Below are 15,155 nucleotides of genomic sequence, written 5' to 3'. Positions count from 1 at the left end.
GCACATACGTATGTGTGTATGTGCGTGATTTTGTATCATCGTTAACTGACGTTGTATTGCAAGCACAAAATAGTACTAAGTACCATTACTTCAACTATATAACAACAATTGCTACTACTACATGACAACCATTTTATATTTTTATTAGTAGCAGTAGTAATATGACATTAATTAAGAATACATCATATATATATATATAAATGTAATGGTATAACATCAATTAATAACTGAAAACCTATAATATATCGCATGTAGCTGAACGTTTCAAAGTCTAGAGAAAACTGATTAATGAATACATATTTAAATCAAACTACAGTTTGTATAGTGAAAATGTCTTACGAGCGCACGCACACGCGCACACACACACAATGACACGATGAATCAAAGATCAAAATAAGGCTAGATAACTTAAAAATGTATAGGCACACATACATATTTCGTTGATTTGTTGGGTTCGATCGTGTTTACGAGGCTACTTGTCTACTTTTTCAAGTTTCCCAATTTTGTAATTATCAAATGATTATGAAATTAAAAAAACTAACTAATTAGAGAATTGGAAAACTTGAATAAGAAATGAAACAACCTGGTAAATTTGACCAAGTTTAACAAACTATGCATTCAAGAAAACATGCATAAATACAAAGGCCTAATATATATATATTATATAATAAATATATATATATTTTGTAAAGGCTGGAAGATATACATGAATATATTATGAAAAATATATAAGCTGCCATAAACACACCATCTGATTATTGTATTGGAAAGGATCATGGGAAAAATTTTCTATAAAAATTAATTATTTGGAAATATGAAAAAAATTATCTTGTCATGTCATAATAGAAATATTTATGATTAAAAATTATAGTTATATTTTATTCACACGTGTATAAGTTGCTTAAAAACAAGTTAAAATGAGCACTCATCCGTAAACGCATTCATTACTTATAATATATTTCAACACCACCAACGTCTGCTGATATTTATATGAATGGTACCAAACTAGGCACCATCTGGCCGGTAGAGCAAAAATGAAACAAAGGAACCTTTTAAAATAGTGACGCACACACACACACACACAAACACACACATCTATCCATTTTCAAACTTTATTTCCAGTTCAGCTAGTTATAAATGAATGCATATATATATATATATATATATATATATATATATATATATATATATATATATATATACGAATAATAAGCAAAATTGTAATAAACATTACCATCGTCCATAAATGTTCGTTACCGTCCGCTAACATGATGATGAAACAAATTATAAATTATATATATATATATCATTTTCAAATTAATTTCTAATATAAGACTATGACGATAACGAGGTTAATGAATATGCATGATTGAGGATGCTGTTTCCTGATTGGCTAACAAATATGCACATGATTATCGATGGCCACTTTCTCAGTGGCTGTCCTACTTGAGAATGGGCGGGGCAAAGAAGTTCGTGGTCTTTTTGGAGTAGTTGCTCATCGTTGTGGTTGCCCGCCTGTTGGTTGTGAGTGAATGTGGGTCAGGTTGTGTCGGTTTATTCGGTCAGGTTATATTGGTTAATTGGGTCAGTATGTGTGTGTGTGTGTGTGTTATTCAATTAGGTCATGTCATGCAATGTTAAGTTGGTCATCAAACTAAACAACTATGCAAATTAAGTAATAAGTTTTCTCTTTCTTAATAGAATTTAAAATGATGCGTGCCTGCATTTGAATGAAAGAGAAAGATAAGGTACATACAAAAATTCATTCATTCTGCTAGATTCCTTTGTTCATGGTTCTGTTTTCAATAAATCTTCATCGACCTATCCATAAATCAACGAACCAACCAACCAATCAACGAACCAACCAGCCAGCCAATCAAACAAAACACCAATGAAGACTTACATCTGATTGGACGGAGTAAACCAACCATTATTATTATTATTACCATTATAATTATTATAATTATTGTTGTTGTTGTTGTTGCTGGCCTCATAGTAGTTGCCAGGAGTGTTAATAATGTTTGCATTGGAGGAAGAAGATGTGAGAACGCCTATTCCAATTAATTAAAAAACTAATTATAAAACTAATTAATAATTATTATATTATATAAATTACAAATAATAATAATAACCTCTTGCAGTAGTACTATTGGTGTGGGTGAGGGTATCTAGCCTCTGAGACAGCCGATCTGATTGTCATGATGATGATTATGATGATGATATAATTTACAATATAATTATTAATAATTATTTATAATATAGTTTATAATATAATTATTAATAACTATTATCGTTCACGTCTACTTCTGTTCAGTCATTCTATCATTAATTCGTTTATCCATCAATCAATTTTTCAATCAATCAATTTTTCAACCAATCAATCAATTTTTCAATCAATTTTTCAACCAATCAATCAATCAATTGATCAATCAATCAATCATTCAATCAATCTTTTCCAATCCAATTTAAAATTATAATTTGCTCTAACAGTAATAATTCTTTATCTATTCATCCAACCATGTGACCATCCGTCTATCTATCCAACCATTTATCCATCCATCCATCCATTATCCATCTACTCAACCATTTATCCATCTATTCATCCATCTGACCGACCATTGGATGGAGTTGAGAATTGAAATGACACACCTCCATCTTGAACCCTCAAAAAATTGAACCAATAGTCACTCGGGATGTCAATCAATCGATTCATGACCTAGATTGTTGTTTTTCGATTGGATGGTTTAATCAGGTCACTCACAGAGTGACAATTCAGTGACGTCACGATCAATCGATGCGTATCAATCCGGCAGTCAAGTGACTTCACCGATCAATCAAGTCTAACTGACATAGTGTCATAATCAATCATTCAATCAACCATTCGCCAATCAACCAGCCAACCATTTGCTGTCTAGCAGTTTCCTGAATCATCTGGGTGGGGGTGGGATTGGGGCAGGAGAATCCAATCATAGTTGGGGCGAAGACCTTCACTAAGTTGTTTATATCCATCCTGCATTCCTTGCACTCGGACACTCTGATTTAAGATGAATGGATGGATAGATGAATGAATGAATGGATGGATGGATAGACGGATGAATGAATGGATGAATGAATGGATTACTGATCAACCAACCAAAACCAGCCATTAAAATAACCAATCGACTGATTGACCAACAAGCCAATCAAATAGGAAACCAGTCAATCAGCAATGAGTAGGGAACGCCAATCAGTCAACTAGTCAACCAACCAACTAGCCAACCTCAACAAATGAAGGATGATATAGGCAAATGTATCTCTGTTGGATATTGGAAGCATCGAGATGACTTGGTACGTATCTGTGATGCTTTCTTGGCGATCGTGCTTTTCTGTGTGTGTGTGTATGTGTGTTTGTTTGTATGTGTGTGGTGTGCTTGTGTATGTTTGTTTGTATGTGCGTGCGTATGATGTGCATGTATGTGTGTATGTTTGTTTGTATGTATGCATGCATGTGTGTATGTATAAAAAGATTTAAACATCACCAAAACAAACCAGCTGCCCTAAGGAAAGCACTCCAGAGTTGGTAGGTAACAAGAGGTTCCTTAAGGTTCCTTAGAAAATCTTTGAGACACGAGCAGATGACGTGAATGTCGGATATCGAACTAAGGTTAGGTGCAGTTTTGCCTCTCAGGAATTTCTCCTTCAACTCTTTTACTTCTTTGTCTGACCTGTGTGTGTGTGTGTTTATGTATGTTTATGTTTACGTGTGTGTGTGTGTGTTTATGTGTGTGAATGTATGTGAATTAAAACAATGAAAAACAGCACATAAGCCACATTACTAAATCAAACTATGATAGCAATCAAATAAAAGGTCAATCGTTAACTGTCATTAATCATTAAATAAATATACAAATCAATCAATCAATCAATCAACTAACCCAGAAACTCTGTACACTCCAACTTCTTTTAGCCCTCTTAGTTCAACTTCTTTAATGCAATGTATCTTGAAGTGTTTGTTAATCAATCAATCAACCAACCGACCAAATAGTCAATCAATCAATCAATCAATCAACAACAAATCAGATTATTAAAATGAATCATCTGGCAAAATGAATTATATTAAACTAGCATCCAATCCATCTTTAAGAAGCAACAACCAAGAGACTGAACAATCAGGCAATCAATCAACCAACCAGCCTGCTATTTAACACACACAGACACGCACGCACGCACACACACACACGCACGCACACACACGCACGCACACTAACCACGATTGCAGGTACGAACGGTGGCTCTGAGGGCGCATAGTCAGATAGAAATCCCTTCACAAAAAAAATCACCATTCAATCATCATTAAGTTTGATTTTGAATAATACTAACATGTTGGTAGAAAATAAAACAATATACTTAGCCACACAGACAAACAAACACACACACACATATACATACAGAAAAAAACTCTAACACACTCTTATTAACATAAGAAATGTTGAGTCAACATGCACACACACAACAGCCAAAGCCAGAAAGAGAGAGATAAAGAAGAAGAGAGATAATACACACTCACGCACACATAAACAAACAAACAGACAGACAGACAGACACTCACAGGCGAACTCTTATTAACTTTAGGCGTGTTGACGGTAGCCATGCAAGGTAGTGGGGCCAAATCCTTACAGGCATCATGGCATAGTATTTTACAATCTGGTAATTATAACATAATAAATAATAATAATAATTATTAATAACTATAATTATAACTATATTTTCTCATAATTTTTAATATCATTTTTAGTGGTGGCGTTACAATTTGGTATAAGTTAGCCTGACAGGTAAGTTAGTGTACATTGTATAATTCATGATAATGGTGGTTTTGACATACATCAACACGCACACACACACACGCGCACACACACATGCTCGCACATACCTTTACATTTAACACCAGCCGCACCAAATTTTAACTTCTTGTTGCACTGTAAAACAAACAAAAAAGAATTTTTCATGTACTCACTTAATTAAATAATTAATTAAAAACTACCACCACAACCACCGACGACAACATCGCCCCCAGCCGTGGCGACATCATCGCCATCCTTACTAACAGCAAAGCAGGACTCTTGCTTGTAGTGATGAATGTTCTGGAAGTAGTGGGGTCTTGTAAGGGAGTTGCCGGAATTGAACCTCTTTAGCTCCGGTGACCTAGAGGGAAAGGTCACGATTGTTGGTCGATTGGTTGCTGATTGGTTGGTCGATTGGTTGCTGATTGGTTGATTGATCGATTGGTTGATTGACTGATAGCATGATTAATAGACAGACCGATTGATTGACTATTCGGTAGTTTAATTGAAGGAATAATAAATTGAAAAATTGGCTGGTTGACAAATTTGTTCATTGATAAATCGATTGATAGATTGGTTGGTTGATAGATTGATAAATTGGTTGATAGAATGATCGATTGGATGATTGGTTAATGAAAAACTCATTCCTTGCAAAGCAATCTCATATATCAACCGACCAATCCTAATTTAACCATCCAACCAATAGCATTATTATTTAAACACAGTCAATCAAATAATCAATCAATCAATTAATCAATCAATCAATCAACCAACCATCTAACCAATCAGTCAACTTACTTTCCAGCCAATGGAATATTACTATCCTGAGAGTTGCATCGATTTAGGATACCAAACGGACTCGAATTTCGTCTGTCACGTGGGGTCTTTGGGGTTTTCCCGCCATCCATCAAGGCCCCCACCCCTGCACCCACTCCCGACATGCCATTGTTGTTGGCGGTGGTCATGATGTTGTTGTTCATCATCTCCATCGTCACCAAGTCAGCTGACTTTGAACGTCTATGCTTCTTAGCCTGTTGGTTTGTTTGCTTGTTTGTTCACTCGTGTATTGTTACTGTACTTTATTTCAACCAACCAACCAATCAATCAATCAATCAGTCAATCAATCAACCAAACAATTATTCAGTCAGTCAACCAATTAATCAACCAGTTAGTGAAACAATCAATCAAAGACATTATTCGTCTGAAAAAATTAATCAATATCTCAACCAGTCAACCAACCAATCAGCCACCGAGTCAACACGTCAACCAACCGCTTGTTCAACATTATTCACAATAGACGTGGGTCTCGACTGTTGAAAATTCCCCCCAATTATGACCCCATCCACATCCTCCTCCTCGAAGGGGGGTGCCGAGGGTCGTTTACCCCCCCTCCTGTTACCCTTATGCTGTTGCTGGTGGTGGATGGATTCATCCAAATCCTCCTCTGTTTTGTCATAGCTGATGTCAGAGGGACTCAGTATGGAGCAGGATTCTTCAATCATTGGCATGTTGCGACTGCATCGGCGATTGGTTGGTTGGTTGATTGATTGAGTAATTGAATGGTTGTTTGATTGATTGATTGGTTGATTGAGTGATTGGCTGGTTGATTGAATGAGTGGCTGGTCGGCAGATTTATAATTAATAATATTCATAATAACAGACTGGCAAATTGATTAACCTATTGGTCAATAAGTTGAAATGACACAGATAAAACATTTATTAACTTCGGGAATGTTGAAAAAGTGGTTACCACACAAACACACACACACAAAAACATGTACACACACACACACACAAGTACACACACCAACAATAAACACAATCTCTACCACACCACACCCAAATCACATCATCAAAACCACCTCCTCGTCGAGTGATCGTACATAGGTGACTTGCAGGTCATACTAATGAATGCAAGTTTCTCCCTATCCTGGTCATTCAGGATCGTTGTGTTGTTCTTATCCCTAAGGATCTCTTGTACTAACAATATCTGCTTCTCCTAGAAGTGATAACGTGATGATGATGGCGATGGTGAAGAATGATAACATAGCATGTTACTGATATATGTGTGGATACATGATCACATATATGTCAATAAAATGATATATGACCACATACACCATTAACATAACATAAAGATAGATTGAATGATACTATGAGATGAGATCGTGATGGTAAACAAATAAATAATTATAAAGAATAATTGTAAGAAGAATAATTATAGAGGATAAAAATTTTTTTAAATGAATAAAAACGAAATATATTCCATCTTACGTATCCTTCTCTCTCTTCCTCCGTCCTCTTTCTCTTCCCAATCTCAACATCAATCTGATTCCTGGAAAACAACAACAACAATAAAAATAATAAATATTATACACACACACTCACTCACACACACACACACATGTACAATACCATTCAATGTACAACATACATGCACGCATATACACACAGACATACATATGTACAACACACATAAACATAAACACACATCATAAACACATAAACATGCATACATACACACACATACACACACACGTACATACACATTATATTTACACTTTTAATTAAATTAAACTATTAAGACAGCAAATCTTACAGCATAACAAAATGACACAAGAGTCACACATATATAGTTTTGTATCCATAGAAAAAACCTATGGTCCCGATAGTTAAAAATAGAATCCCAAAAAATTTGCCCCAAAATAGTAATAATAATATATAATAAAATAAATTACAAAAGTAAAATTAACAATAATAGCAATAATAGTTATAATATAAAATAATGTAATATAATTAAAATATATATATATATATAAATAGATAATTAGGACTCATAAATATACCTGGCATGTTTTAATTTAGTTTCAAGAGCCATATTTTCATTTTCAAGGGATTTAACTTTCTCTCTCAAGTTTGCCAGCTCGTTCTCGCTCGTCACATACCTCTTTCGGAGTTCTTCTTGCGAGGCAACAAATGCTATGAACTCTGCGATCGGTCGGTTGTTAGAGTGTTGGAGATTTGTAATTGGTAATAATATTAAATAACAATTAAATAATTGAATAACTAAAATGAAGAAGAAAAATAGAGAAAATTTAAAACTCTCAAACTCACCTGCTTCGATGCCAGCAGTTAGAACTGCCCTGTTTCGAACAATTTCATCATACTGCGCAACCAGAGACAGCCTATACTTGTCTGTAGTCGCCATTCGGTTTTTCAAGTTCTAATCTGGTTGTTTTTATTAAAAATAATAAAAAAATGTATTTGAATTTTTTTTTTATTTATATTGTATTAGTTATTATTTTTATTATGGTGAGATTTTATTTTTAATAAAAAAATTAATTAGAAAATTAATTAGAAAATTATAATAAATTTCTATTTGAATTGATTAAAAAATTTATTTAAAAATTTAATTATTTTATATCGTTTTAAAAAATTAAATTATTTAATTAAATTTATTTTTATTTAATTTAAATAAATATTTATTATTTTATATTTACTAATCAGTAACAAATTATTACTCTTACCACGAAGCCAGAGACTTTTAGAAATTTAAAGTTAGAAAAATGATTAAAAACTGAAAAAACTGCCACTAAACTAAAAACAATTTTAAAATAATTAATCTGAAAAAATAACTCTTTATATCAAGTAAATTTAGGGGAATCTAATATCTATTATTTTGAAAAGGGCCGCCATTTCAATTTTTCAACCAAAGATTATGAATCGGGTAAACTTTTAAAAGTTATCGAGCACCTGTTATACTTCCCGTTATGTAACATGAAATACAATACTTGTAGTGGAATTAATTTCTATATAAAAAAAAAACATATTCCAATTTCACATTTTTATTTCCATAATTCATGTCTTTAATGGATGATAAATGAGATAAATGAGAAAATTCATCAAGCGCTCTTCCATTGCCAGTGTAAATGACGTCACCGTCACCACCAATCAATCACTGAAGTCCAAGAATCCATCATTTTCAAACATTTATATATTCTACACATATATGCAACCAACTAAATTACTTAATGTTTGTAGTTAAACTATAACTTACTACTAAACTATAACTACTTTGCAACTAAAAACATATAGTTTCTTCTTCTTTCTCGTTTCTCATCTTATTCTTTCAGGACATTGGCGACCATCGACCACCACAAAACCCGATCTTTAACACTTTGTAGTAGTTGAAATGTGGTGATATTCAACAAGTGACCCACAACGACTTCACGAATTTTAATCTATTCTCCCTGGTGAGGAAGTTTTTCATTTTAGAATATGCATCTTTCGCCATAGCTATCCTTCTTTTGATATCCATATCACATTTACAACCTGAGGTAATCAGACTTCCGAGATAATTGAAGCTGTTAACTTGTTTCACCTGTTTACCAGTAATGATTCTGGAGGAGATCGGTGCGGTTTTGCTTGTGCTGATAACCATGCACTCTGTCTTGTTGATGTTAATTTTAAAGTATTTTTTGACTCCGTGAAATATGTAAAGTTGTAAATAAGGTAATAATATTAATTTTCAGTAATATTGTATAAATAATTACATCAATAATTATTTATTTAGTGTAACTTATTAAAATTAAGAAGAATATAAGAAAGTCCTTAAGTCTGGAAAAATAATTTATTTTTTCATAATTACTTTCAAATTCATCGATTGACTATATTGATATTCAAAATTGAAAATTTTCACTCGAACACACACACACGCACACACACTCACACACACGCACACACACACACTCACACACACGCACACACTAAACTTTACGCACATAAACACTACACTCACATACATACTGCAAATTTGCACACACAATTAGTAAATATGCATTACCAACAATGTTATCACCATCATCATCCTCATCATCATCATCATCATCATCATCGTCGTCGTCATCATCATCGTCATCATCATCATTATCATCACCATATAGTCATCGTTATCATCATCAGCATCATCATTAATGTCGTGTTCACTTCTAAGCTTCTTCAAATTATTCCAAATTATATCAATTTATGTGGAGTTTAAAAAAATATTTTTCAAGAACTGTTTTTTTATTTGTCATTAATTGGACGCTTGAAGTAAGATTTAAATAAAATTATTTTGTTGGTGACGTTTAAGTTGGTGTGTGGTTGTTGTTGTTGATGTAGTAGTGGTAGCAGCAGTAGTAGTAGCAGCAGCAGCAGTAGCAGCAGTTGTAGTTGTGACTGTGGTTGTTGTTGATGTTGCTGATGTTGTTGAAATAAAACGGATTTAAAAGGTGATTGATTTCGTTAAGATCTGCTCCGTGCGTTGCAAATAACATTTCCTCTCGACTTTGCTCTTCGAGATATTGTTGTTGTTGTTGTTGTTGTTGTTGCTGTTGTTGTTGTTGCTGTTGTTGTTGTTGCTGTTGTTGTTGTTGGCTGTTGTTGTTGTTGCTGTTGTTGTGTTGGCTGTTGTTGTTTCTCAGCTTCATCTTCACAGTTATCATCTTATCATTATCTTCGAATCATCTGATGATGACTTTGATGTTGGTGTTGTTGATAACGATAATGATGTTGTTGCTGCTGACAATAATGATGTTGTTGTTGTTGTTGATGATGATGATGATAATGATGTTGTTGTTGCTGCGGCTGCTGCTGCTGCTGATGATGTTGTTGTTGTCTTCGACTTATTAAAATATTCATAAATAGGACAAGATGGGGTGTGGAGATGAGAAAAATGATGAAGAAGCTGCTGCAACTGCTTATGACGACGACGACGATGATGATGATCTAAATGTTGTTGTTGATGTTGTCTGAAGATGGTAACGATGAGGATGATCGAATTTTGTTTGTTGTTGTTGTGGTTGTTGTTGATGTTGTTGTTGTGGTTGTTGTTGTTGATGTTGTTGTTGTTGTTGAGGATGTTGGTTAAAAGAAATATGACGATGGTTATGGTGATGATGATGTAGAGATGTGGAAATATAAGCGGAAGTGTGCTTGGAACGAATGGCGGGTGGTCGAAGAATATTTGAAAGTTGATGTTGTTGTTGTTGTTGTTGTTGTTGCCGATGTTGTTGCTGATGTTGTTGATGTTGTTGTTGATGTTGTTGTTGATGATGTTTATGATATTGTTGTTGTTGTTGTTGTGGGCACTCAAAACGATATTGTTGATGTTTCGGCGAATAACTTTGATGTCGTTGTTGATGTAACTGTAATGGTTCTACCTGGCGTTGTTGTTGATGAAGATGTTGTTGATGATAATATTGTAGTAGTTGTTGTTGTTGATGTTGTTGTTGTTGTTGATGTTGTTGTTGTTGATGTTGTTGTTGATAATGTTGTTGCTGATGTAATTGTGGTTGCGGTTGTTGCTGGTGTAGTTGATGTAGCCGTGGATAAAAATGTAGTAGTAGTAGTTGTTGTTGTTGTTGATGTAATTGATGTTCTTGTGTGGGCTTGTCATTATACGCTCCATTGGCGTAAGTACTGATATTAGCTCTACTTCCATTGCCTCTATGAGAATTATCGTCACCATCATCATCGTCACCATCATCATCGTCACCATCATCATCGTCACCATCATCATCATCGTCGACTACCCCCTCCTCCTCCTCCTCCTCATCATCATCATTTTTGTCGTCATCATTATTATTATCAACATTATTATTATTAATATTATTTATTTTATTATTATTATTTATTATTTTATTATTAAAATTTTTATTATTATTATTATTATTGTTGTTGTTGTTGTTGTTGTTATCATCGTCATTGTCCTCGTCATTTCGATGAACAATGCTAGTGTTGTCGTTGTTGTTGTTGTTGGTATTTTTGTTGTTGGTATTGTTGTTGTTGTTATTGTTGTTGTTGTCGTTGTTGTTGTTGTTGTTAGCGTTGTTTTTTCTTTGCTTTGAGATTATTTTCAAAGGAAGAAAGATACTAAATAAACGGTTGACCTTAATTTTTTGTCGTCTGTCTACTTTTTCATCGTCTAGGCATTTATTATCTATGATTTTATTGTCTGTGTTTTCATTATCTATGATTTCATTATCTATGTTTTCTATGTTTATGTTTTTGTCGTAATTGTCTATGCTGTTGTTTGTTTTCTTGTCGTTACTGAAGCTGGTATTGGAGCTTTGAGTGTGGCTGTGCTGATTGTTGTTATTGATGTTATTGTTGTTGTTGTTGTAGATGTTGTTGTTGTTGATGTTGCTGTTGTTGATGTTGTTGACGTTGTTGTTGTTGATGACGTCACCGTGATTGCCGTTTCTATTGTTGTTGTTGTTGTTGTTTGCGCTGTCTATGGGATTCAGTCTATTGCTGATGTCAGTAACGTTGGTGTCTTTCTCAATAGTGTTACCACCACTGTTGTTGTAGTTGTTGTTGTCTATGTTGCTGTTTATATTGTTGTTTATGTCGTTGTTATTAATGACGTCACATCCGTTACTATTTTTAGCGTGCGTCAAACACATCGGACAACGACAGCAAGTGCAGTATATATCGCTGCTGAAGTTGCTTTTCACACCACCATCATCATCATCATCATTACCATCATCATCATCACTATCATCATTATTATTACCATCACCATCATCACCACCATCATCATCATCGTCGTCGTCTTCGTCATCATCATCATCATGGTCATCATTTTTCCATTTAATTCTTTTAACGTGTGAGCTTCTGTCCGGTTCGGCGCCTGATGGTGAATTATTATTGTTATTGTTATTATTATTATTATTATTATTATTATTGTTTTTGTTGTTGTTGTTGCTACTGTAATTGTTGCTATTATTACTATCATTGTTGGTCTTTATGTTGTTGTTGTTGCTGCTACTGTTGTTGCTGTTGTTGTAATTGTTGCTGTTGTTGTTGTTGTTAATGACAGGATATATATCATTATCATTATTGATATTATCATTATTATTATTATTATCATTATCATTATTATTCTCACCCATTTTATTATTATTATTATTATCAGCATCACTCTTAAAGGTAGTACTCCTAGTAAATTTAGTAGTAAAATTACTCGAGGAGTCATCATTCTGACCGCTGACGTCACAAACGCTATGACATTTGACGGGCTCAACGATGTCATTTGCATTAGTTCGATTACTTCTTAGGTAATGTTTAGTAGTAATAGTAGTAGTAGTAGTAGTAGTAGTAGTAATAGTAGCAGCAGCAGTAATAGTAGTAGTAGTAATTGTAGTAAACTAGTAGTAGTAGTAGTAGTAATAGTAGTAGTAGTAGTAGGAGTAGTAGCAGTAGTAGTAGTAATTGTAGTAGAGTAGTAGTAGTAGTAGTAGTAGCAGCAGCAGCAGTAGTAGTAGTAACTGTTTTAGAGTAGTAGTAGTAGTAGTGGTGGTAGTAGTAGTATTAGTAGCTGCAGCAGCAGTAGTAGTAGTAGTAGTAGTAATTGTAGTAGAGTAGTAGTAGTAGTAGTAGTAGTAATAGTAGTAGTAGTAGTAGCCTCGAAAGTAGTAGTAAATTTTTAAAAAAATATGTTTTGACCTCCAGTTCCATTATATTTTTTCTAGTACCACACCCATCTGCGAATGAATGAATGATGTTTTTTCCAAAAGATAATTGACATCATCGTCATCATCATCGTCATCAACATTGTCATCACAATCGTCATCAGCACTGCCAGCGACATCGCAATCATCATCAGCACTCCCAGCGTCAAATGAGTGTGGTTTTACTGGAAGCATTTCTTGATTATAAATCAGTCAGTAATTGATATATCGTTCGTCGAAAACTCACTTACCAAAACAATAATGAACGTGCACATCCCTGAAGTTGTGCTTTTTCCGGTCGGTCGTTTCCGGTGTGTTTTATTTATGATTTTCGGTTTCTGTTTTTATTCTTTTTGTTTTGTGATTTTTCATACACCAGTATAAATATTCGTTGTTGGTATGATTGATGGATTGGTTGATTAGATGGTTGATTGATTGGTTAATTGATTGGTTGATTGACTGGTTGATTAATTAGTTGATTGATTGATTAGTCAAAAAGATGATAAAGCGACGATTGAATGAATGATTGAATGAATGAATGAACGAAATAACCAAACGAACAAAAGAAAGAAAGAAGAACGAACAAATGAATGAATAAATGAATAAAATAGTGAATAAAAAGCAAGCAAACAAACAAACAAACAAACAAATGCTCGACAGACAAAAAGCAAACAAATGAATGAATGAATGAAATGATAGACTGATGGAATAAAAGAAGGTAATAAATGAATGGTCTTCTGAAAGATCATAAATCTCAGCGAGCTCTCAGAATGATAAGCAGGCAGACAACCACAAATATTGAGAAACACATAAACGAACAAAAACACAAATTTAAAAACAGTTGAAATAAAATCATAAAAATAATTAAATACAAGTGCCAATACTACTACCACCATTACTTCTTCCACAGCAGCTACTACTGCAGCTACAAGTACTGCTACCACTAATTCAACAATTTAGGAAAATATTTTTTAGAATGAAAAACAAGCTATGGGAAAAAACAGTAGATAAATTAAGTCTATGCAACAATTATTTACAGAGACGTTATTCAATCTCTTGTTATATTGTGATATTACAATAGCTATGGTGACCAAATTAAGCCTTCTACAGATAAATACAACCAACAATTATTCTCCTCGAAGCTAAAAATATTTGATGGCTTAAACAAAAATTGCCAAATTCGACTTAATAAAATGGCTAAAGTCGAATGTCAAATTTGGGCTGAATATCTGGTGCGTCTCTAATACATTTGTACACATACACAAACACGTTGGTTAGTGCATATACAAAAACATACTTTTATACACACATAAATACACACACACACACATACACACAAGCAAACACACTTACATGCAAAGGTACACCACACACACACACACACACACACACACATACAAAAATACAAACGCATATGTTATGCGTATGTTGGGATGATTCTTGTTTATTAAGAGCGTGTAATGGGATGCTTTTGACGCATGAACGGAATGCTTACTATGTATGTATGTATGTATGTATGTATGTATGTATGTATGTATGTATGTATGTATGTATGTATGTATGTATGTATGTATGTATGTATGTATGTATGTATGTATGTATGTATGTATGTATGTATGTATGTATGTATGTATGTATGTATGTATGTATGTATGTATGTATGTATGTATGTATGTATGTATGTATGTATGTATGTATGTATGTATGTATGTATGTATGTATGTATGTATGTATGTATGTATGTATGTATGTATGTATGTATGTATGTATGTATGTATGTATGTATGTATGTATGTATGTATGTATGTATGTATGTATGTATGTATGTATGTATGTATGTATG

General features: G+C 33.6%; 2 protein-coding genes across 2 annotated transcripts; both read right to left on the bottom strand.

Moving 5' to 3' along the window:
* Nucleotides 1-1,335: 1,335 nt before the first annotated feature.
* On the bottom strand, nt 1,336-8,028 carry HELRODRAFT_177894 (hypothetical protein; the record flags this gene model as incomplete). Its single annotated transcript, XM_009026059.1, has 15 exons — nt 1,336-1,515; nt 1,904-1,905; nt 2,133-2,189; nt 2,650-2,716; nt 3,325-3,365; nt 3,529-3,638; nt 3,915-3,979; nt 4,248-4,301; nt 4,589-4,683; nt 5,641-5,851; nt 6,205-6,232; nt 6,683-6,819; nt 7,095-7,155; nt 7,667-7,808; nt 7,935-8,028. The coding sequence occupies 15 exons, from the start codon at nt 8,026-8,028 to the stop codon at nt 1,336-1,338; spliced, it is 1,344 nt and encodes a 447-aa protein (XP_009024307.1).
* A 996-nt stretch (nt 8,029-9,024) lies between these two features.
* On the bottom strand, nt 9,025-12,754 carry HELRODRAFT_177893 (hypothetical protein; the record flags this gene model as incomplete). The annotated part of the gene is made up of 4 exons (XM_009026058.1): nt 9,025-9,201; nt 10,741-10,873; nt 11,021-11,304; nt 11,750-12,754. 4 exons carry the CDS (start codon nt 12,752-12,754, stop codon nt 9,025-9,027), a joined length of 1,599 nt encoding a protein of 532 aa, XP_009024306.1.
* Nucleotides 12,755-15,155: the final 2,401 nt, after the last annotated feature.

The sequence above is a fragment of the Helobdella robusta genome (genome assembly GCF_000326865.2).
Source record: "Helobdella robusta unplaced genomic scaffold HELROscaffold_45, whole genome shotgun sequence".
Classification (NCBI taxonomy): domain Eukaryota; kingdom Metazoa; phylum Annelida; class Clitellata; order Rhynchobdellida; family Glossiphoniidae; genus Helobdella; species Helobdella robusta.
This window is presented reverse-complemented; position numbering and strand designations above follow the sequence as displayed.